The sequence below is a fragment of the Talpa europaea genome (genome assembly GCF_964194135.1).
Source record: "Talpa europaea genome assembly, chromosome: 2".
Classification (NCBI taxonomy): Eukaryota; Metazoa; Chordata; class Mammalia; order Eulipotyphla; family Talpidae; genus Talpa; species Talpa europaea.
In genome coordinates, this window is record NC_140068.1 from 5610029 (window position 1) to 5635629 (window position 25601).

Below are 25601 nucleotides of genomic sequence, written 5' to 3' on the forward strand. Positions count from 1 at the left end.
TACAGGCTGAAGATTATCAGAGAAACGTGATTCAGTACAATTCCTTGAAGGGCCCTCTTAATTCTTTATGACAAAAGAATAGGACTGGCTGAACTCACCTCCCGGTGTCACAATACTGAAGATAAAAATGCATGCAATGAGTTGAGCTTCTAGTGGGTGTGTTAGTGGGTAGAATGAGGGGACACCCTAGGACCCCCAAATCTGCCTGCTCTAAATGGGTTCTGCCATCCACCACATAAAGACAAACATACTCAAGTACATAAGACCTTCAGTATAAAAGAACTTTAATACAATTAGGGTGCAATGAGAAAGAGTGTAGTTAAAATAATTTCCCCATGAAACACCCAAGTTATCCATCCCTTGTGGGTAAATGCCCACCAAGCAGGGTTGGCCCAAACCAGGGCCACTGAGGTGCAAAAGCTTGCCACAAGTCTAAGTCACCTTTTGCCAGGGACCCACAGGAAAGGGGCTGAAGGGGCCGGGCAAGTCTGGAAGGAAAGGAGCAAAATCAAAATACAAGTCAAGGTATAGGCTGCCATCTTCAGCCTCCCCACAGGTCTCTCCATTCAGGTGTCTCCTTCCGTGTCCCCCAAGTCTCTGGCTGAGGAGCAAGTGCTGCTTCTTCTTCACATGTCTCATGTCTCATGTGCTTCTCCAGGTTTTCTCTTCATCCCATTCTTGTCCTTCACCCCGTCTTTGCTCCGCCCTCTACTAGCTTCTCCTCCCTGCCCAGCTCTACCCTTCCTCAGGGGGGGGCAAGGAACCTGGAACCTCCCCTTTCTCTGGGGATTACACTGTTTAGGTGTGAAATACTCTGTTACTCAGATTACTAAACCAGCTCATCTGATCCTATTAAAGTCTGTGAACTTCGAATTCCTGGTCTCAGCGAACATACAGGTGAGTGGGGACTGGAAACCAGGACTATTTGAGTCCAAGCTCCTTGTCCCACAGTCTGCCCTTCATCAAGATGTCACCTCTTCTGTCAGGTCACTATCACTCCTTAGTCTAGCCGACTCTAGCTGACTGAGGTGTCGTGGTCAAAATGGTGTCTTTCTCGGTTGATTCCCATGGAAGACTTTGCTTTGCTCTGTAAGGTCTGCAGTGTGCCGACTGTGGCTGTGCCATCACAGAGTTCGCAGTCTCTCCTGCTAAGGGTTTTTGTGTTTGTTATCTCTTTGGTGTCATTCTCTTTGCCAGGTCAACAGTGGGGCTGGAAAAGTGTGGAAGGCTCTTCCTGAGGACAGACTCACTTCCTACCTGGAGGGCAATGTGAAGCCACATTTATGGTGGTGCAGAAACCTGATACTTTGTGTAATATAATAGTGTTTAATAGTCTTCCCTGCTCCCCACTCCGACCCCCCCCCCCCACCAAACAGGTATTGCGTGATGACCTTTGGTTTTGTAGGTTTCTTTGTTGTGCCAAGATACGCAAACCATTTCCCTTGCATTAAGATCAGATTTATTCCTAGTTAGTAAGTCCTGAGAGGATGAAATATGAGAAGAGGGTTCTCAGGTTCACATTCTGTAATGAAATTCAGAATTTCCATGGGAAACATCATTACTCAGATGCAGTGCTGAGCAGTTTGCCATCAACTGTCTGATTTCAAGCACCCACAGAAGTACATAGTTAATTGAATTAGAGGCCTGGACCTTGAGAGCCGTAGAAGGAAAGGATTATAGAGTTTAGAGCACAAGTAGTCTAACCTTCCTTATTGTACCACTTTGATTTCCCCTATAACATTCTTAACAAATGACTGGTCAGCTTCCAGCCCTTTCCAGCAACTGGGAGTTTACTACCTGATGTGTGAAGAAAATTGCATGTGTGATATAATCTAAAAATTGGCAATGTATAAAAATAAATTACTTAAAGGTATTAATAGTTGTTGCTTCTGAATGATAGGATCATGGGGATTATTTTTTGCTCATTTATACTTTTTTTGGTCCTAAATCAGTCTTTTACAGTGGCATGCATTACTATGTAATCATGAGGATTGGAGAAACATTGGTTACATCCAAGTAGGATTCTTTTGCTGATTTATACCTTTTGGTCTTCAACTCAAGCTCTGACAACTAAGAACAAGTCTTAATTGTGCTTTCAAAATGTTTGAAAACAACTAAATGTTTGCTCACCTTCAAGCATGTTTTTTTTAAAAATAGGGAAACAACTTAAAAATAAAACTTACTTTGTGCATTTGTTTTTTATCTTTATTTTTATAATTAATTTTTTTATTGAGGGAGTCTTGATTTACAGCACTGTATATGTTTTAAGGGTGTAGGTTCATACCTCTTCAAATGTATGTTCCCACACCTTGCCCACCACCAGAGCAGCAATAATCCTCCACCATAGTTCATTTTTCTTATAGCCTCAATTCTGCAGTCTGATTTCTAGGATTTATTTTTGTTTCTTTCATTTTTTAATGTTCCTTTGTTTTCTCTTTGTATATTCTACATATGAGTGAAGTCGTCCAGTATTTGTCTTTTTTCTTCTGTCTTGTTTTGCTTAACATAAACCTCTCCAGTTTCATCCAGTTGTCACAAATGGCAAGACTTCATCTTTTTTTTATTTATTTGAATAGTGTTCCAGTGTGCACATACACATCATCTTTATCCACTCATCTGTCATTGGCATTTAGATTGTTTCCATTACTTGGTTGTTATAAATAGTGCTGCAGTGAACATAAGAGTACATGTATCCCTTTGAAGTAGTAAGTAGATACCTAGAAGTGGAATGGCTGGGTTCTACTGTAGATCTATTTTTAATATATATTTTTTTAAAGATTCATGTATTTATACATACAAGAACAGGGGTACAGGCCAGAGTTGTGGGGGGTGAGGATTCACCAGAGCGGGGAGTAGAACAGGCAGACTGACCGACATACACTGCTGAGGGGAGCAGCGGGCGAGACAGGAGAGGTCTGCTGAGCCATATGGGTTGCTTCCTGGCTGGGGATCGAACCAGTGCTACAGAGGCTGCGGACAGCTTTACAGCGTTGCTCTCAACCCCCTGCGCCACCAGGGAGGCCCTATTTTTAATCTTTTGAGAAACCTCCATATTGTTTTCCACAGGGATCAGACCAGTGTAGATCCCCACCAATAGCATATGAGGCTTCCTTTTCCTCTGTATCCTCTCCAACACTTGATATTCCTGGTGTTTCTGATGTGGCCTGTTCTCACAGGAGTGAGGGGTTATCTTACTGAGGTTTTGATTTTCATTTCCCTGATGATTAGTGAAAATGAGCATTTTTTCATGTGCCCGTTGGCCATATGTATGTCTTTTTTGGGAGAAGCAACTAGTTCTTCTGCCATTCCCTTGGTTAGGTTATTTGTTTTCTCATTGTGGAGTTGTATGAGTTTTTTTTTGTAGATCTTGGATATCATCCACTTGTCAATGTATGATGTGCAGATATTTTCTCCCACTCAGTCGGTTGTCTTTTTATTTTAATGAAAATTTCTTTTGCTGATACTTGCATAGGTTTAAAATGTATCAGAGACATTCTGCAGGGGAGGGGGAAGGGCGAGGGATCAAAACATGGCAGAGAAGAGCACAAGGGACTATGGTGATGGTGCATGGGTGAATCGGTGGTGGGAATTTTATGGAGACTACACCTGAGAAGAGAAAGCATACATTGTACAAAAATGCAGAATGATGTAAAATATATACAAATAAAAAATGTTTGTTGGAACTCTTTCCAGCTAAGTTTTAAAACTTCATAAATATTTTGATTAAACTTTTAAAGGAATTATAAATTAAAATGCCAATCAAAATGTTTTATTAGAAAATGAATTTAGATTTATTTCAAACAGAGGAAAATATAGCTATCAATTACCTGTGTTTTTAATTTAATTTGTACATAGAATCTGGAAATTGGCATTATAAATAGTTATGTTGCTGGGCTGAGCACTAGATTTTAGCATTTTGTAGCATCTAAAGCAAAGCTTATCCTTTATTTATTTTTTTTCTTTTCCAGATGGTCTCCCAGCTTGAAGCCCAAATATCTGAGCTTGTTGAACAGTTGGGAAATGAGTCTGGGTTTCACCAGAAAGCTCTACAGAGGGCCCAGAAGGCAGAAAACAAGTTGGATACCCTTCAGGGTCAGCTGACACACCTGGAGGGAGAGCTGGTTTCTGGAGATGTTTTGCGAGACAACTTGAATTTTGAGAAACAAAAAGTAATAACCTGAGGGCAGTATAAAATTTTACTTGAAAATAGTTGAATTTTATAGTATGTTGATGCATCAGTTAAGTCCTGAGTCCTGAGTGGATTTCAAGGAAAGGTGGATATTTTGGGGGGTTTCTTCCTGTTGTTTGGAGTGTCTTTGATTCAGATAAATTCAATTAACTCTACAGGTATTTATTGAAAGCCTGTTGTGTATGAGTTCAGATGTGATTAACACAGTGTTTGGTCTATAAAAGCTCATAATACAATAGAGGGGGCAGACATTCAAGTGATTTGCTGTACTATAAGGCTCTAAGTGATATAATAAATGTACTGATTAATAAAGTATTATAGGAGACCTGTGAAAGGAGTGATGGCTTTTAGATAAGGAAGGAAATAATATAGGAAGGAAATAATTAGGTTCATCTTAGTAAGAAAGTGGGATTTTAGTGGAGAAAGGGTTAGCTACTCTAGGAGATACAGTTTGAAAGCTTGCAAGTTACATACTCTGTTCAGAGAACACAGAGTGCTTTTTCCTGTATGGCTGGAAAGTGGCTTTTTTGGTGGGACTGTGGCATGGAGAGGAGACTAGAATGGCTTGGATTATGAAGACTTTTTTTATTCTGTAAGTATTTATTTGAAGTATTTTTTATTATCTGAAGTATTTTTTATTCTGTAAAAAATGAAATGTAATAAGAGATTTTGAGTTTCCCAATATTTTAGAAAGATAATATGATGATGCTGTGGAGCTGAAGTAGCAGTATGTGGAGAGACTGAGAAATAACAAGGAACATAGTAGAGTAGAATGAGAAGAAAAGGGGTCCATATTTCCAGTTTGACCTTGGGGAGTCCATCTCCAAGAAACTGTTTTAGTAAAGTGGTAAATAGAATCCAGTTTGCATTGAGCTGACAGGTGACTGGAAAATTAAGTGCAGAGACTTAGAAGTAGACTACTGCAAAGTCTGATGACCAAGGAAAAGAAGAATGAAACAGAAACTGTGGAAAATAGTGCTAAAGAAAGCTGTTATTGGACAGGATGGGAAAATGTATGTTGGCAGGCCACAGGAGTCTGTAGAGAAAAGGTAAGCAATCAAGAGCATAGGTATGGAGTTGGCATGAAAAATACTCTTAGGTTGAAAAGTCCACACCCTGGAAATTCATTCATTCTCATTATTTTATATTTAAAAACAATGAGGAAACATTATGCCTGCATTGAGGTTTGGCTAGATGCCTAAGAGGTATCAATGGGTGTGAGACAGGCAAACCAGACACAGTTGTACAAAAAGGATGATAATAGAGCTAGGTATAAAATGCAATAGGAACTTGGATAAAGAAGTCAGTGCTTCCTTCCTCTTTCTCTATGTGAGGAAAGGAGTTATCTTCATATAAGATATTTGATAGGAGCCTTAAAGATTGAGTGGAAATCTGCTGGTTTTGTGAATGAAGATAAGGCATAGATTTGAGAAATTTGGGACAATGCAGGAAATTTCTCTATCAAATATCTGAAAAAGATGTCTTGATTGAAAATTTGAGTCTGAAAGAAAATATGCACTTTGGTATAATACATTGAATTGGAAGAAACCTGTCTGCTGGACATCTTTACGTAGATGCTCCATTAACACTTGCACTAATCAAAATGGAGATGACTACCCCTACTCAAATTTGCCCTTCTCCTGCCCAGTGACAGCAAGGTAATCTGCATCCAGTTGCCCTAGCCAAAATCCTGAGAGTTTTCCTCAACACTTCCCTCTTTTAAATAAATTCCTAAGCACTGCAAATGCTATCTCCTTACTATATCTCATTTACTCACCCTTGCCACATTTCTGTGTTAGTGGTAGTGCTTTGGTTCAGAGCAGTGTTAAAATTTGCGAGGCATACCAAAACAACCTTTTAACTGCCTTCCCTACTCTCACCAGGGAGGTTTTAAAAAAAAATGAATGTCTAATCTTATCTTTTTCCATATTCAAACTGGTCAAAACTTCTCTGTGACACTTAGGATTAGGTGCAGCTTCCTTCTTTCCATGGATGAAAGGTGATTCTGTGACCTGGCCTCTTCCTCTCTCCACACGCCCTCTCACCTGCAATCTCTCCAGCCAAGATGGCAAACTCAAGAGGTTCCAGGGATCAGCAGGGACCTTGTAGGGTGTGGAGAGAATACTCACTGAGTCTAAAGATCTCCACCTTCAAATTTGTGAAAAACAGGCATTCCATAATGTTCATGGCTATCATCTTTCTACAGAGATGTTCTCCTTGCCTTCTTTTCCTGGAAATAACTGTCTCTTTAAGACTCTGCTTCAACACCACTTCCTCTTCCCTAAGAAACTTAGTTTTTCATGTTATAGGTACCTGCCTCTGCCACAGCACTTATCACCCTTACTGTATTAGCTTTTAATTAAATTCATCTTCTTCAACCAACTTCAGGCTTCTTGAGGCTAAGGGAGGTCTTTTTTTATTCCCCTTGATTTCTCCAGGTCTAGAGCGAGAGTCAATGAACATTATTTAAATTGTAGAAGAAACATATCAAAGGCAAGAATTTTAGGTAGATTGGTGATTGTTCCCTTTCCTTCACTATAATGACTCATTACTTTTAATTGGGATTAAGCCAAACTAACTCTCCATTATGAAAACAAATTCTATAAACAGAGTCTGTCCTTGGTAAATTTTGCAAGGACCTATCTATGAAATGCATGTCCTAGTGAGACTAGTTAGCATTTAGTTGAAAAACAACATTGTACAGAGTTGTGACTTAAATATGGTAATTGAGGTTTACACAAAATAGAACAGAATGTATTCATTTTAAACTGTGGTTCAAATGAACAAAATATGCAGCAGTCTTTCCAGCATCTTTAACTTTCTGAGGCATATACAAGATCTTTGAAATAGTTGCTTTCTCTGTGGGGTCTTGGCTTGGACCAGTCTTAATCCCTTTTTGCCTGAGGTAGACTCTTGCATGATAAGTGGACGAGTCACAGGTAGAAATGGAAAAAGATCTTTTGACCTTCACATGCAAAGTACCAATTTTGTTGTATTTAAAATATAGGCAATAGCAGTTATTTCATTTTCTTTTACATAGATAAGAAATGAAAAATCCCAAAGGGCGAACTGATCCAGGATTTAGAAGTGACAAACTGATGATTCAAAGAAAAAGCCACCTATGTCCTTGTCACAGCAGACAAGAAGTGATATTTGTAATGACTGCCACTTAGAAAAAAGCCATTAAATTTTATGTATGCTAGCTAATATATTGGAAAGCACATACAAATAATTTTATCCTGCTGATTAAAATATAGATAGTTCTGGGTTTTAAACTGGTATGCTTTGGTCATCAGTTATACTTATTTAAACCTATAATTTCCTGAAAGTGCCAGATGGATGAGCAATTATTGTGATGAAAAGAACATTTCAAAGATAGAACCCAAATCATGAAATGATGGCATAGAAAGCTCATTGATTGATTTATTCATCCAGCAATCACTTAGTAAGCATTACTCTGTGTCTGGTCATGACTAGACAAACTGTGGGCATCAGGTGGAGGGCGACCCTAGGCCACTTTTGTGACTTTAGCCTATTAAGCTATGAACCTTGACTTACTTGGTGTGGCTATAGCATTTTGGAATGTTATTCCTTTAACACTGATATACAAAGAACTTGTAAAGACATTTTCTAAAGAATTTTAACTGGTTTAAAAACAAAACCATCATCAGATAGGTTTGTGTAGGGAACTTTGGTTTTGGAGTACTCTGTAGAACCAAGAAGAATAAAAGGACAGATGGCCAAGTTGTCATTTTCCACCTTTGAAGCCAGGGCTCCCTTCGATGAAAAGCTCACACTAAGTAAGGTACATGATTCAACCCCAGGGGCTGGGTTAGCCTGGCAGGAGCCTATAGCCCAAGCTGGATGTACTCAGGAGCAGGTCAAACTTGTTACCTGGCAAGCTGTTTAATCCTAGATTAGACCTCAAGGTCACTGACCAGGAGAGTCAAGAAAATGTGATTACAGAACTGGCAGGTTGGTCCCAGAATCCATCACCAAACATTGGGATCAGGGACTGGACTCTGTACTGGGTTTAATGAGAACAACCTATGAACTTGGGAAAAGAAAAGGATGCTGTGAGATCACCTGTTTATTTTTGTGTCCCATTTTCATTCTTGCTCTTGGTTTTAGTATCTTAAATTTCTGGATCAACTCTCAGAGAAAATGAAACTGGACCAGATGGCTGCTGAACTTGGCTTTGACATGCGTCTGGATGTAGTTTTAGCTCGAACAGAGCAGCTGGTCCGCCTTGAGAGCAATGCCGTCATTGAAAACAAGACTATCGCCCACAATTTACAGAGAAAGGTAGGGGATATTGAAATTTGCCAGTGTTGACAGGAGAAATTTCTGAGAAACTTAAATATTGAAAAATAATTTACCCTCAACTTATTTACAAATGTGGCTGAAAAATACATTATAAGCATAGATATTCAGAGTTTGAGTCAAGTCTGAAGAGATGGTAAGTATATTGCCTAAGGTCATGTTTGACTGTGAATGATGGAGACCCAGAGTAAACAGTGGCTTAAATAGGAGTGGTTTGTTTTGTTTCTTCTCACATAAATTTCTGGAGGGAGGCCTCTTAGGATGAGTGTGGCTGTTTGGGTCTCAAAGTTTGCAAGGAAACAAGCCCATTTTGCCCATTCAATTTGCATTCCAGGGTGCTCCTTATCCTCATAGTTTAAAATAGTGTTTAGAACCGTTATATCTATGTTCCAGGCCAGACACTGGAGAACAAAGGAATGAAGGAGAGGGATGCAAAGAGCATAGCATGCAGATTTAAAGTGAAGGATCCCAGAATCTGCTACATGAACCTGTGTTTCTGTTCCACAAGGAGAGTGGATTCCAATGGCTAAACCTAGCTGCAAGGGAGCCTGTAAAGTGTAGTAGTTTCCCTGGGTAGTCATTTACCTGGTTAAAAAAAATAAGCCCACTGGGTTGTTGTTTTTTTTTTTTTCTATAGGAGAAAAAGGAGAACTGGGTAACATCTACCAGTCTCTGCCTTTCTAAGTTCTTTTGCACTAGAAAGTAAAGAGAGGAGAAGAGCTTAACTGTTCACTCACTCAAAGGAAGAGTTGGAAACAGTCTAGATCAGATAAATGAATAAGTGGATGAAAAGGATAAAAATATAATTATTAGTATAATTATTGGACATTGGGGAAAGAGGAAAACAGATGTACTCTTTTAATGGTTCTTAAGAGAATTCTTGGTAGAATTAAGAGTGTTCAGGCTATGTGATGAGTTATATCTGGGTTCTCACTTTGATTTCACTGAACTGTGTGACCTTGGGCAAATGACATATCTCTCTGTCTCTGTCTCCTCATATTTCAGGTGGGGGTGATACCTACCATGTGAGGCTGCTAAATTTTTTTTTGAAGATTTATTTATTTATACAAGCACTGGGTACAGTCAGAAGCACGAGAGGGTGACAGAATTCACCAGAGCCACAGCAGGGAACAGAACAGGCAGACTGACGAAATACACTGCTGAGGGGAGCAGTGGGCAGCAGGAGAGGTCTGTGCGCCATGTGGGACCCTCGCCTGCGGGCGGGGATCAAACCAGCACTGCAGAGGCTGTGGGCACTTCGCAGCCCAGCACTCAACTGCTGTGCCACCAGGGGAGGCCGGAGGCTGCTAATTTTTAATAAATAACATTTGTGAACTCTTGGCTCCTAGAAGATGCTCTATTCACATTTGACCTCATCTCCATTTGCTATATTTTAGGAATATTTTATAAAAGACAACAGACAACCATCAAGATGTCAAATTGAACTTCAGTTCTTTCTAAAGCTCTCAAAGAATTGGTTCTTTTTAAACTCTGGCACTGTTCTCTTTAAGTATTATATAATTAATAGAACTACCAGTGTATTAGAAGTTATGAGGTAAATTTGGCATCGAGTGGAATTTGACATGAAGAAGCTTAAGGAAGAGCCTTGTTACAAATGAATTTGGGGGTCCCCAATGGACTATAGTGGTTACTCTTTGTGCTTTGATGTTGGTGGGGTATGATTATATACACTTGGACAGGTGTGAACATCTACCCCTAAAATATGTACTGTGTTGTTAACCATCGTTACCTCAATAAACATTAAAAAAAAGGATCTGGTTATAGATATTGCTGGCATCTTACAGGCCAGACACTTTAACACACATTTCAGGGAGTCATTCATACCTTCAAATGTTTGACAAATGCAGAATATGTAATTAGGGAAAATGGGACCATCTTCAAATCGAACATTCTATAATTTTGTATAATTTCAATTCCCAATGTTTGTAACAGATGAAAAAGGTTTCTGCACTTAATATTTCATCCACTAATTATGACATGAGAAACCCAGAAGAATTTTTTTCCCTATCACAGTCCATAATCTTTTACTAAAAATCACTGTAATTTCCTTCATCAAATTTCATTGTCCATGATGAGTGCTGGTTGAAGACCTTGTTCCCTACTTGGGTTGAGGATGGAATAGGTTGGCATATAATACAACATCATTTACAACCCTCCCAAAGTCACTCCTTTTTCTAAGATTTAAAATAGACAAAGCTTTCTTAAAAATCTCCTTTCTTTAAGAATATGTCACTTCTCTTGTTTGGTGTCACTCCACCTGGGGCTAAGGGATTGTGATTAGTCTAGGTTGTCAGCATTAATTTATATCTTCTTTCAAAAAAGACCAGTGTAAGTAGAGTGGTTCCTGTGGAGCTAGAGAGGATTTTGTCTCTCTCTCTGACTATATTCTTCCTTTGATAACCCCACTTTACCTTTAAATGTAATTTTACATTTTTATTATGATAAGGAATGCCTAAGGAATCAAATGTTGAAAACCCATTTTGCACTTTTTCTGTGGCTTATTGGCCTCATATTTTGCTATTCCAAAGTTAATCCTGGGAAGAAATACGAATTAAAAATGTGATCAGGAAAAGGAATCCAGTGATTTTTTTTTTAATGGTTTACAAGTTAGTTTCTCCGTCAACAGAGATTATCTGAACAAGTCACCTATATCTACTGATTCAGTTTTTATTTTTAAAATCCTTGTGATCAAACCAGCTAAAGACCGAGAAAGAAAGACTGGAGAGCAAAGAGCTGCACATGAACCTTCTCCGGCAGAAAATCACTCGGCTGGAGGAGGAGAAGCAGGTGCGGACGGCGTTGGCTGTGGAGAGGGACGAGGCCAATCTCGCCATGAGGAAATTGCAGAAGAAGGTAGAGAGGCTGCAGAAGGAGCTGAGTGAGTGCCGAGAACTGAACACTGAACTGAAAGCCAAACTGGCCGACACCAATGAGCTTAAGGCAAGTGCCCAGCATCATTTCTTTGCTGCTTTTTGCAGGTTCCTATAAAAGTTTGTACAAAAGAGTGCCAGCCTTCTAATGTCACGCTGGGGAAAAAAGGGGAAACACTCTCTCTGGTTTTCTAGAGTTGTGAGAAAAATGCAAAAAATCACACACATCAGCATAGTCCATGAATTTAGTGTGTCTTCGATGTTTAAAAGGAAGCTACAGTTGCTGTGTGAAGTCTGTTATTCTGATGTGAAGGATGGAAAAAGTGGGGGTGACTGTGATATCAGGGTGCATGTAGGCATTCTTACGTGGAAATTTGCATGGGGAAGAAATGGGAAATTGGACACGTTACCAAGTGCTCACACAGAACGGGATCCAAAGACATGATGCACTGCAAGTTCCCAGCCTCTCCCGGAAGTTGGTCTGGTTGTCTTAGCAACTCTGTGGATTTTATTATTTATTTATTTATCTACTTTTTTAAAGATTTATTTATTTATGCATACAAGAACTGGGATACAGTCTGGTGGTGTGGAGGGGGGAGAGAGGATTCACCAGAGACAGAGTAGGGAACAGAACAGGCGGATCGACTGAAATCCACTGCTGAGGGGAGCAGCGGGCGAGACAGGAGAGGTCTGCTGCACCATGTGGGTTGCTCCCTGGCTGGGGGTTGAACTCGTGCTGCAGAGGCTGCAGACAGCTTCATTGTATGGTGCTTAACCCCTTGCGCCACCAGGGAGGCCCAACACTGTGGATTTTAAAGAGTTTTTTTCCCTATTGTTTCAATCTGAGTCTTGTTTTGAACTCTCTGGTATCCCTTTTCCAAGGCAGAAGAGGACATAACAATCATTGATTTGATGGGGAAAAAGGAAATTGCCCAGCTAGACCCACTGGAAAATTCTATTCCATAGACACCAAAGAAGTGACAGAGGAAGAAGATGTTCATCATAGCTGGGAGAGTGCAAAGTTGGGGACCTCTGCTTTCCATGGCCATAATCTTTAAATGTTTCTTGGTGTGCACTTCACTGTACAGACCACAGGTCTATGGGGAAGCATTTCTCCGGGTCCCAAGTGTGTATGTGGACCAAACATTTGATCTTTGGTAAAGTGTCTCTTAAACCCTTTAAAATTCCTCCATTTGTGTTCAAGTGGGTTTGGGGATAAAGGAGGCAACTTGTCTGCATTTCCATGGTAGTGTCCAGCTCAAGGGAATGCAGGGGCACCTTGGTTTATCCCAGAGTCCTGCCAGGAGCATCCACCTGCTCCTCCTGCTCCGCCAGTGACCATGGGCTAAGGAGACTCTCTTTTACTCACTGGCTTTCTGGTGTTGGCGGAAAGATGAGAATTGCTCCCATAATTGGTATTAAGCAGTTTGGTACCAGTGCCTAGAACAGGAATGATAAATAAGATGAAGTTGGATTTCAAGCCAGGGAGGTAAATTCAGCCTCTTGGGGGTCTCAAGGAAAAGAGGGCATATTTCAGTGGAAGGATGTGTCCATGTAGTAGTTTCACTTCTGCAAAGAAATCTCTGATCGCGGGAAGGGGCTAAAGAGCTTGTGGATTTTCTGACCACTGCGAGCTCTGCAGAACGCCACAAAGTCAGAGGGGAGAGACAGCATAGTCAAGAGTCTGGTGATTCCTGGAGATGGCTCCGTGGGAACGATGTTAAGTCTAGTACATTACCATGGGCTTCCCAGAGGGACCTGAGTCAGGTATTCCTAAGAAGCCTGCAGTGCGTTTCAGAAACAAGGCAGGCATGGTGGTGAGAAGGGCAGTGACAGCTGCCTGGCTCCCCACCCCCGCCCCCTGGTGACTGGGTCCTTACAAACAGGCCCTTTTCTCCGGTGGTGAGATGAACCCTGTCCTCAGGAGAAATTAAGAAGCAGGACTTAGTGAATCAGATCATACTCAGCCCTGCTGTTTATTTGTTGCTTACTCAATTGTAAAATCTCCCTTCTTGACCGAGCCCCCATTCCTGCTTTGGTTTTTATGCCACATCCATACCTCGCCATTGAGACCCTGGCTTCCCTCCACTAGGAGTCTGCTTGACTCTTGTCTCCAAGGACCTGAAACTCCCTCTCTGAATGAAGCTGACTGGGTCCAAGGGAGGGCTGTGACATTAACTTGTAGATTCCAGTCAGCTCAGCATGTGTCTAAATAATGTCAATTTAAAGTGAAATGAAACAGTTAATAAACAGGCAGTTCCGTACGATGTAAATAATGGTTGCTGCCGTCACTCATTTGATCCCTGCTAAGTGCGGCTGATGAAAACTTCAGAATTGCAAGTCCAGAGCCTTAACATGATTGTCCTGCAGAAACACGGAGTCTGGCAGGCCAGAGTCTAGCAGCAGAGGTGGAAACGATGCAGCCAGGGATTCCCATCTCTGTGACCTGCCGAGTGGTGTCTGGGAGCTGTGAGAGGAAATGAGGAGCTGTGGCAAGAGGTGAATGGCCCGGGGCCTGCAGCCTGGGCCTGGGTCTGAGTCAGGGCATCTAGATGGAGGGTACTGGGTACCTGGAGGATGCCTGGGCCAAGGCAGTCGTGTGAACCAGAAAAGGTGTTGGTGGGGTGGGGGGGTTGGGGGGGCAGGGTGGTGGGGTGGGGGTAGGTGGGTGGGTGGGATGGTGAGAGCTGCCCCTCCTGGGAGCAGACGGCAGAAGCAGGAAAAGAGCGATTGCGAATTGAGGCTGTTCCAGGAATAAGTGCCATTTGGTCTCCACGACTTCTGCTTGAATCCCAGCCTGCACGATTTTTCATCTGGATTATTATAATTATTTAGAAGAGGTCTTTCCACTCAACCTTCTCACGAGCAAGTCTGGTGCTTGTCATTGAGTTTTGCTCTCTGAGCGACGGGATTCTGCCATGCGAGGTCTGGAATCGTGTCTGGTTTGAGGAGGTCCAAAGCCAGCATCAGTTTCCAGCCTCAGCCATGGGGCGTGTACCTCTGGGGACACACAAAATGTTTCTGAGAGTCCATGGAAGATTATATAATGTTCTATCCTGAAGTAAAAAATGGATTTCCTTTCATTTCTCTTTCAATTATTTCACTGTCAAGGAGAAAAATCTTAATTTGAGGTTATGATGTCCTTATACTTCTAGAACACTTACTTGCCAGTCTGCTTTTTTTCCAGCAAAACTAAGCCAAAAGCTGGGTGCTGAGCACAAGTAATTGTAGCTAGTAATACGGTCTTTTTTTTATTACACGATATTTCTCTTTGTTATCTTCTATTTGTGGCAAATTCTGTTGAAACCATATAAAATTCCTTACCAAATAAATACATTTGCTTTAAGTTTAAAAAGGGTGGCTAAGTTAAGGGAACATATTGATATAGGTGGTATGTGGATTTGGCAAAAATTATAGGGGCTGGATGGGGATTATTGGAATATAGACAATAGATGGAAGGAGAGAGTGATAACGAGTGACGATGAAAGGCAATAGGCAGGGAGCAGAAGCTCCGGTTGACTGTTGCTGACACCTGGTAATTCCTGGGAGTCCAGGGTGGTGGATGAAGAATCTGGGTCATGGCTCTATGTGGGTCGTGCTGTAATGCTTGCATGTATCCTTTGGGTTTTGGGGACTCATTGGAGAATTTTAACCAGGAGAGAAATTGTTAAGAAAGAAATTAAAAGAGACAGAGCTGAGGAAAGCTGGGCATCTCTAGATCTGTGATCAACAGCAAGACCCACCTTCCTGTATTAGTTTCTTGGGGCTGCCATACCCAATGACCACAGACAGTGTGCCTTATACAACACAGGCTGATTGTCTCCCAGGTCTGGAGGCCTGAAATCTGCAATCAGGACTGACCAAGATGTGATCCTTCTGGAGGATCTGATGGAGAACCATTCCATGCCTTGCTCCGGCCTCTGTTGCTGCTGGCTCTCCCTGGCATGCGGCTGTGTAACCCAGTCTCTGCTCCGTCTCTCTATCACGGCATGACCGTCCCTTCTGTGTGTCTCTCCATTTCTGTATATTTTAAGAATATCCATCATTGGATTTAGGGTCCACCCTCACCTAGCCTAGCTGCTGGGCCTCTGACCTCATTCTGGCCGCAGGGCAGGAGGAAAGATAGGAGGGCACCCTGCATGCCGCTTTCCAGGAGCAGTGCCATTCCTGTTGTGTCTCCATTGGCCGATACTTGGGTCACAGACCTCACTCAGATGAACTCACAGCTTTGCACAGTGGCAGTATTGTAGCCAGTGAGGTTTATCCAAGCGCGATTATTGCTAATCGATCAACTCAGCCCGGGAAATGGGTCTTTATTCTGGGCAGTAAGAAGGACGGGAAGAATCCGTGTTGGGTGGGGAGCTATCCGTTTTCAGCTTATACCATGTGACCTTGTCTTAGGAGCCACTGTGGCCAAAATTCTGTCATCAGACAACCGAAAGCTAATGGAAAGTCATCACTCTCTTCCAGGTCATCTCTCAAGGAAACACAGGAGAGCCTTCCACATGCTCCTTCCCCTCTCCAGAATTTTCTCCACCCCAGCCCAGACAACCTTTCTTTCTTTCTTTTTTTTTTTTTTTAAGATGTATTTATTTATGCATACAAGATCTGGGGTATAGGCCAGAGGTGCAGGGGGTGAGAGAATTCATTAGAGACAGAGCGGGGAACAGAACAGGCAGACTGACTGAAATACACTGCTGAGGGGAGCAGCGGGCATGTCAGGAGAGGTCTGTGCGCCATGTGGGTCTCCTCCCAGGCTGGGGATCAAACTCGTGCTGCAGAGGCTGCGGACAGCTTCATAGGTTGCATCTTAACCCCTTGTGCCACCAAGGAGGCCCCAGACAGCCTTTCTTTATCTCTTTTTTTCCTAACCTACGTTGTTGGATTCAGCTCTGAGTACTAGACCCATTGACCCTGGATTGTGCTGAGCCCCCTGTGCCTAGGAGAAGACCCTCCCGGGCGTGGGGTGGTGGGGGAGTGCAGCTGTGCCCAGACTGGAAAGGGGGACATCTCCTTGATTCCTGCTGTGGTTTCCTCCTCTTTAACGTTGAGGTTCCCTTTGGGAGGGACGCCCCATCCGTGTGGGCCAGTGGGGAGATGCTGCTAGTTCTGCGGCCTTCGAAGCACCTGCGCACACTGCCTGGCCCCGCAGCACGGCCTCTGCACTGCAGCCTCTTGAAAATCCCCAACCAGAACGAGCAACATAGCAGAATTTTCAAAATTCTTTACAAACTTGTATTGATTTGCCGCTCACTTACATAACTCCATAATTTTGGGAGTGCGACCTCACGCCTTCAAAGGTGCACATGCTTCGCTCCCTGCCACCAAAGTTCCGGTGCCAGTGCCCTCCCCCTGCCCTGCCCCTCTCCTCCCCACTAAACCCCCCCCCCATCCCCCCACCAGCCCCGTAACCACTATGGTTTCACGGAATCTAAGAGTTATTTTCAGTATATCAGTTTTTAAATTTAACCACCTTCTCTTTGGGGGCTTTTGACTCTTAAAACTGAGAGGGAGTTGTTCTCCAGATGTTGTGGTTCTTATCCTCAACACCAGATACGGTGCTCACCAGAGGGAAAGCATGCTCGGAAGCTTCTCCATCCTCTCTGGGCCTGGGCGCCTGTCTGCCTTGCATATGGCCAACTTAGTCCCCCAGCCGTGGCATTAGAAGCACTGTCAGCCACTGAACTCTGGGCTGGGTCTGAGACCCAAGGGGATTAGAACCCCCCTGAGCCTGCCCCACACCCAGGAAGCTCATTTGTTGGCTTTGATTTGGAGGCTGAAGCCTCCATCCCTGAGTCTGGCTGCTAGTTCCGTGCTGGCGATGTGGCTCTGGGCTCTGCTGCTTGCTCTGGCTCCCTGACAACAAGAATTCAGACAACCTTCACAACTGCGATAAAGTCCTGTTTTTCAGAAATTCTTGGCTATAAATTCTTCTCATTAGGACTTGATTTATATACTTCTGGTTCTGCAAGCTGTGTTCCATCGCCTTTGATAGAGGGCCCACTTAAGTGCTGTTCCAGGCTGAGCTGAAAAGCGAAATGAATCTCCTCGATTGTTAATATAAGCGTTTGAATTCAGTGTACCAATCCCTGCACCTTCCCAGCCACATATTTTGTCTGCAGCATCGAGACAGGTTACGCATGAAGGGAATCTCGTTTTAAATGGAGATAACTTTTTTTTAAAGAGGATAACTTTGTTTTAAAATTAATACTTAGTTCATCTAGCCAGTGTCCCCAAGTTGTAAAATGTTGGCTAATCCACAGTTTGTTATTTAGAGCAGTTGTTTACATAATTTCTAAATGAACGTATGTATGTCTTTAAAAATTTTGAATTACATCATGAATTACATGTGTGATTTCCTTTCCCAACTTTTTATTTTGAAAAATTTCAAATCTTTACAATAGTTGCAAGAATAGTGCAATAACTGTCTTTTTTTTAGTTTAAAGTTTTTAAAAACACCCTTGTTTATTTTTTCACACTATAGAATTTCTCCCCTCATGTGTGGTCACTATAATTTTCCCACAGACAAAGCACCCATAGTCCTTCACCAACCTCCTCCCTACTCCCCCCACCCCTTCCCTCCTCTCCCGCTTCTGCATGTCTCAGATCTAAGATCTGCTTTCAAGGGTCAGTCTTATAGTTTGTCTTTGTGATCCTTTGTTTGGTTTCTCTAGATTTCACATATAAGGGAAACCATCTGGTATTATCTTTCTCCTTCTAACTCACTTTGCTTAGAATTAATCCCTTCCAGTTATAACCATGTTGCTGCAAATGGCATGAGTTTATCTTTTTTGATTGCTGAGTAATATTCCATGGTGTATATGTAACCACATCTTCTTGATCCACTTATCTGTTCTGGGGCATTTAGGTTGCTTCCATATCTTGGCTGTTGTGAATAGTGGTGCTGTAAACATAGGAATGCAGGTTTCTCTTCGAATTAGTATTTTTGTGCTCTTTAGGTAGATGCCTAGGAGTGGAATTGCTGGGTCATATGGTGAATCCATTTTTAGTCTTTGGAGGAATCTCCACTCTTTTCCGTAGGGGCTGAACCAGTCAACATTGCAACCAACAGTGTAATAGGGTTAATTTTTCTCCACACTCCACACTCTTGCTGAATAAACTCTTTTATTCTTCTGTAGCAACTATTCATTGCCAACATTTTACCAATTGCTACATGTTGCCTAATTTTTTTTTCTGAACCATTTGAGTAAGTTGCAGACATAGTAACACTTCACCCCTAAATGCTGACCACCTATCTCTTAAGAGCAAGAATGGTCTTGTGTGTGACCATTGTACAGTTGTCACACTCAGGAATAAACATTGAGACAATTCTCCAATAGACTGGTATCTGATATACAGTTCACATTTAAATATGGGGTTTGATAACTTGGAATCCATGAATAAGCCCCAAGGTCAGCTCTGCTGGTACCATTTCATTGATAAAAGACCGATTCAGAGTCCCTTTTCCCACATATCTTGGCATTTAATTTCTGAGATGTTTCCCAAGTGCACTGGTTGTTCTTATGTCTTATGGGTTGGAAGTCAGTAGCTATCAGTTTTCAAAGGGATTTCCTCTTCTACATGCAACTAACTTAAAAGCTTTGAGCTTTTCTGTATAAATCTGCCATGGACCTCTTCTCTTCTGGAAAGGAATTGACTCTCTTAAGTAGTTGTTTGTATTCTGGTAGGTAAATGTAAATAGTTTTTTTTTTTTTTTTTTGAAAGATTTATTTATTTATTTTCCACAAGAACCAGGGTACAGGCCAGATGTGCAGGAGGATGAGAGGGGAGCAGAACAGGCAGACTGATGAAATACACTGCTGAGGGAAGCAGCGGGTGTGACAGTAGAGATCTACACACCATGTGGGACCCTCGTCCTGCCGGCTGGGATCTAACCGGCACTGCAGAGGCTGCGGACAGCTTCACAGCGCGGCGCTCAACCACCTGCGCCACCAGGGGAGGCTTGGTAAATGTAGTTTTCCAGTTTAGGTGTTTGATATAGGCTTCCTCAATTTAGTGAAGTCACTGTAGGGGAGGAAAAAGAATTTTCTTCCTGTCTTTGGTTCTTGGCTGAGACACATTCTGTAATAAAGGACAGATTAACAGGAGAAAAACAAATTTAATATTGTATGAATGGGAGCCACAAAGATATGGGGCTTTACAGGCAAATGAAGTTCATGTGTCATGATGAGCTAAGAAATGGGCAGAGGCCCGGGACTTCAAAGGGGAGAAGGATAGTTCACAAAAGGATGAGAAGAGCAGATGTTTGGTGATTAGATGTTTGCCCTGCCATACAGATGGGTCATTCAGATAAAAAGTCAGCTTTGGGCCAGGCCTTCTGTCTAAATGATTTCAGCTAGTTAGGGAAGTAAAAGGTTTGTTTTTGTAACCTGCTGGGTCTTGATTACCTTCGGCAGTATGTGCCACATGCCACAGCAGCACATTTTGGGGAGGCTTATTTTGAACCCCTCATCACATAAAATGGTATAAATCTCATTTTCCATCTGCGCATCCATCTCCTAAGCAGTCACTTTTCCTCTGTGCCACATCATAAATCCAGTCTTAGAAAACTTTCTAACTTTCCTTGGACTTTCCAGCAGTATTCCAGGAACCTTCCTGGCGTACTTAGATCAGGTCACCTTGTGTTCTTTGCACCATAATTCTGATGCTCAATCACTGTGAAGTGTACCCAAGCGTGAGGCTAGTAGTAGCCTCCAAAAATAATCTACATATGTCACAACCACCTCAAAACCCTTACCAGTAAATAGTCAGCAGTCTACAACTAAATGGTAATTGTAGCTTTATGATCATTACTCAAAAAAAAAAGGAAAAGAAAAATACGAAGAGGGATTTCATTCATCAAAAGTGGCAATGTTTTCCTTTTTTTAAAAAAAGATTTTATTGATTTATTTTTGCATAGAATGGGCACTTCTCTTTCTCTTTTACCAGTTCTCTTTCTCCCTTATTTCCTTGCCATGTGACATCTCTGCCACCTCACAATGACCTCTTCTACCTTTTTAAGTTTCTTCACAGAAGCAGTTTCTGTACCTACTTAATATATACTCATCCTGCCCATGTTTTTAATTAGAGCTTTACCTTGTAGATCAATTTAGTCCCTCAGGCTTTCATCCCCCTCACTGACGCTGCCCATTTTACCCAGTTTCTGTGGTGGGAGTAGTAGGTTTTGGGGGGGCGAATACAGCACATGCGTCTCTCTCCTTCTGTGGAAAGAAGTGGGGAGACAGGAGGGTGGGGAGGAGACTGTAAATACTCACTATGTAATTTTTAAATGGTTTTCAACAGAACCAAACCCCAAATTATATTTTTCTTTGAGAATATGCCTGTAGACCATGTCTGACCCCTTTGGAATCTCAGAACTAAATTTAGAATGTTACTGGTCTTTGTTTGCGTGATGTTCATTCCGTATTACTTACTTATTTCAAAGTAATTTATTTTGGTGCTATAAAAATACTTCTCTATAAAAATACTTTCAAGGCCCTCCCTTGTGGCCCAAGGGGTTAAGTCCTAGCACTATGAAGTTGTCCACAGCCACTGCATCCCGGCCGGGAAGCTGCCCAGCAGACCTCTCCTGTCTCGCCTGCTGCTCCCCTCAGCAGTGTATTTCAGCCGATCCACCTGTTCTGTTCCCCAGTCTCTGGTAGATTCTCTCACCCCCACACCTCTGCCCTGTACCCCAGTTCTTGTATGAATAAGTAAATAAATCTTTAAAAAAATAAATATACTTTAACAGAAGTATTAAGATGCAATTCACATACCCTAGAACACACCCTTTTAAGGTGATAATTCAGTGGTGGTTAATAGACTCATGGAATTGTATAGATATCACCTTTATTTAATTATAGATACCACATTTTCATCATTCAAAAAGAAACTTGGTACCTGTTACTAGTTGCTCCTCATTCTGCCCTCCCACCAGTTGGTGGAGGACTTTTCTGGATCTTTCATATAAATGGAATAAAGAATATTCACAATATTGTGCACACATCACCGCTATCCACTTCCAGAACTTTTTGTCATTGTCATTCAAAACTCTGTGTCCATTACATACTAATCTCCACACTCCAGCTCTCAGTAACTTCTGTCTACTGTCTATCTTAATAAATTAGCCTATCCCAGCTATGTCACCTAAGTAGAGATATACAACATCTGACCTTTTGAGTCTGGCTTGTTTCATGTAGAAGAATATCTTTGAGGTTCATCAGTGTTGTAGTACGTATCAGAATTTCATTCCCTTTTGCACAAATTTCTTCTGTAAGCGGATCTAGCATAATTTTTAAAGGCATAGATTTGTACAATTTGAAGAACAGCAAGCATATAACTGGTATAATTTAAATCCTAAGTTAATGAAGAAAATATACTTCAAGAAGTTCTAGAAGTTTTGGCTTTAAGATCCTGGGACAGCTTCTTAGAGAGAGGAACCCCCCTCCCCCCAGCCCTCTTGCCTCCTGTGCTCATTTGTGAAGTCAGTAGGTATTTCTTTTTTCTCTTTAAAGATTTATTTTTATTTATTCATGCATACAAGAACTGGGGTACAGGTCAGGAGGGCAGGGGTATAAGGATTCACGAGAGACAGAGTAGGGAGCAGAACAGGCAGATCTGCTGAAATATACTGCTTAGAGGAGCAGCAGGGAGACAGGAGAGGTCTGCTGGGCCATGTGGGTTGCTCCCTGGCCGGGGATCAAACTCATGTTGCAGTGGCTGGCAATAGCGTGATAGTGCTGAGACTTACTCCCTGCCTCACCAGGGAGGCCCCAGAAGGTATTTCTTCTGCAAAATTCTCACTGCAGTAACGAAGGCTTGCCATGTGGATTTTAGATGGGGCTTCCTCATGGTATACCATGAGAGGGAGGCATTTTGCTTTTCATAATGTTTATATACCAGGGATAACCCTTGATAGGGACAAATTGTGCACCTAGCTTTTACCTGCACGTGGCATGAGTATCTATGGTGGTACTGACAGACTTTATTTGACTGTTTCAGCCCCACAATCATGGTATCCAGCCTTTTATCTCATTGATTTTCCAAATAAGAGTACTCAAGTATGCCTTTTACACACTCTAATTGTCTTAAGACACGATCATCAACACCTGTGCTTATCCATGTCTGTGGAAATGGGATAGATGCCATTCTTTATTCATAAAAAATAGTTACGTAAAATTCCATTGACTTCTGATTTGTCTTGTTTATGCTATTTTCTGAAATAAGCACAAAAGAAATTACCAGCATTCTCTTGACTTCTTAGATTAAAACTTTGGAACAGAACAAAGCCATTGAATACCTACATAAATCCAGAGACAAACTGGAGAAGATGAAGGAGAAAGCCGAGAAAAAGTTGATGTCTGTTAAGTCAGAGCTGGACACGACAGAGCACGAGGCCAAGGAGGATAAAGAGAGGGCCAGGAACATGATCGAAGTGGTCACCAGCGAAATGAAGACGCTGAAAAAATCCCTGGTAGAAGCTGAAAAGAGAGAAAAACAGGTGGGTAGGAATCTGGTGGGCAAACCTTGTTTAGGAGAGCAAGGTGATGCAAATGCGTGATGATTCACGTGTTCCTAAGATTATGCAATGCGTAAGCATATTCTTCATAAGCATCGTAGAAAGCTGTCGATGTCATTTCAACCTATCTGCCCGCCCTCTAGCTTTATTTTGGCCTTAAAAGAACTGCTAGGATTTACCCCCCCTAGAGGAAATAATTCATGTTTTTGTGGCACGAATTGTAGGAAAGAAAGACGCTCTTATCACAGCCAAGGAAAACCTGTGCCAGGCCAGGTCCTGGAGGTGGAGAGCTCTGTGTTTGTTCTCTGTCTGCCTCTGAAGTTTGCATCATCTCAGATCTGCTGAGGTTAACCAGCACTCTAGTCTCTGCAGGGACCCTTATCTCCAGCAGAGATCAGTTGCAGGAAACAACCCCAAATAGCAAACCATGGCATGGAGACTTACAGCCGACCAAGCCCAGATGTACACCGTAAAACAGTGCTCAGCACTGGCCGGTCCAAGGCGGGGAGCTTTATCTGGGGAGCTCATCGGGCGGTCAGGCTTAAAGAAACACGTACTGGGCAGCTTGACCCCTGCTGCTTTGGCTTTCATCTCGCTCCTTTCTGGAGCTCAGAAGGCCAGAGGGTGGACTCTGACCTTCGGATTTTTTTTTCTCTTTGGCTGCCTCTGCTTTGGCTCATGTGTCAGGCAGAGTGAGGCAGATCAAACTCTTAAGAGTGAGTGTTCTTGGAGGGAAATCGCTCAGAAATTAAGCACTTTGACCATATTCAAAAGGGCGGAAGAGTTTGAGGGCGGCTTTGTCATGAAGGAGACCTGGCTGAGAGGCTGCTGTGGCTCCCAAATTGGACTCAGCACAGGAAGGAGGCTGCGAAGTGAGTGAGCAGAGTTGGGAGAGTCTGGAAGGCAGGTGTCTCGGGTGTAACATCTGTCCCTCCTGAAATGGCAGGTGCCTCTGACCCAGACATCGCCCCCACAGGGATCCTCCCCCGCCCCCCGCAATCTGTCCACCTCTGTTTTAGCCTAGAACCACAGCCTCCAGGCTATTGGACTTCAAAGGGGTGGGAGGCACATTTCAACCAATGTCTCTAGTCCTCCTCCTGCCCTCCCGCATTTTCCTTTTTGGAATGGACACCTCGTGGTCCCAGAGAGTCCTAGGTGACCGATACCGGGGCGCAGCCTGCCCATCGTTGAGAGGTGCTCCTCTTCCCATCAGCTCTTTGTCTCTTGCCATTTGTTCTTCCTTTAGTGTAAGAGGCTCCTCACCCTGTTAAAGTTTCAGGGCACATGCGCTTGTCCCCAGGGACACAGCCACGCCAACATGTGTAAAGCACTCCCTGCTACGCAGGAGTCACACAGTCAGCATTTTGTTTGACCCGGATTTCAGCACAGCCCTGGCAGGGAGGCGTGTGGTGGCCCCCACCCCGGGGGTGAGGGAGCAGTGAGGTCCTCCTCATCCCTGGTTACTTCACGGGAACGCCTGGCTCTGTAGTCAGTACCACATGGATCAGCTCATCAGAAAAGTGGTTGTGAAATTGCTGAAGGAAGAACCTTCGAGGTCATCTAGGAGGCCAGCCTGCTTATTTTATCAACAGAGACCTTAGGTTGACTAGAGTAAGCCTTTCGCCTACCTGACACCCGTGTGTCTTTCCTTCTGCCTTGGCCCGGCGACCGCTGATGCGCCTTGTTCTCTCCGTTCACCTTTCTGCTTGATGTTGCAGCTGGTGGACTTCAGGGAGGTGGTTTCCCAGATGCTGGGCTTGAACCTGACCAGTCTCGCTCTTCCCGACTACGAGATCATCAAGTGCCTGGAAAGACTGATCCATTCGCACCAGTGTCACCTCGTCCCGTGTGCTTGCCTCAGAGATGTGGCCAGCGGGCGAGAGAGACCCCCTCAAGGCCACTTCAAACCTCTAAATTGAACGCCATCTCTCTCGAGGGAGGTGGAGCTAAGAGATGACACACAATTCTAATCTTCACAGATTCCGCAAACCTTTGAAACTTGATCAGTGTGTGAATGGGTGTACTCTGACGGTGGAGCAAGAATCCGTCGTTCATGAGAAAGGGATCTCGAAGGTGCCAGCTGCAGGAAAATGTTGGCACTGGAAGCACCTCTTAACTTCGTTTGCTAGCACTTTGCGGCCCAGGGAAATTCCAGTCGACTACATATGGAGAATGGGAAATGGTGGAAGGGAATTAACATTTACGGGGGACCTATGACAAGTCAGGGAACTGACTCCCCAATTTGATTCTCATAATAACCACACAGAAAAGCTAACGTTTTTATTTTACAACCTCTCCGGAGTGTGTTACCGACTCAGGATGGGCTGGTGATGGAATCAGAAGGTATTTTATGTTGGCTCTGAGTCCAAGGCCCTGCCTTCTCTGCTACCTCTGTCCTTGGTCTCTCCAGCCCCCTGTTTCTGGTGGAAATCGCCTGCACAGGGAGGAAAACATCCCCAAGGTCAGGAACTGAAGCACAGAAATGACTGGGACTGATGACTGGGACGTGACCTATATGATTTCTTTAAAAAGCAGCCTATGGATGGAGCTGGAAGGGAATATGCTAAGCGAAATTAGTCAGGAGGAAAAAGATCAACATCAAATGGTCTCACTTACATGTGGACTATAGAGAAACCGAACAAAGGGTCAAGAAAAAGACAAAACTTGCAAAGTCACCACA

General features: G+C 42.9%; 1 protein-coding gene across 1 annotated transcript in view; it reads left to right on the forward strand.

Moving 5' to 3' along the window:
- The window catches only part of CCDC170 (coiled-coil domain containing 170), a gene marked incomplete at both ends in the record, with an annotated part of 72411 nt that extends 47571 nt beyond the window's left edge, over positions 1-24840 (forward strand). The window contains 5 exons of the mRNA XM_084228798.1: positions 3969-4169; positions 8321-8494; positions 11231-11473; positions 22667-22903; positions 24640-24840. Of these exons, the coding sequence (XP_084084924.1) occupies positions 3969-4169; positions 8321-8494; positions 11231-11473; positions 22667-22903; positions 24640-24840 (1056 nt within the window). The remainder of the gene's footprint in view (positions 1-3968; positions 4170-8320; positions 8495-11230; positions 11474-22666; positions 22904-24639) is intronic.
- Positions 24841-25601: the final 761 nt, after the last annotated feature.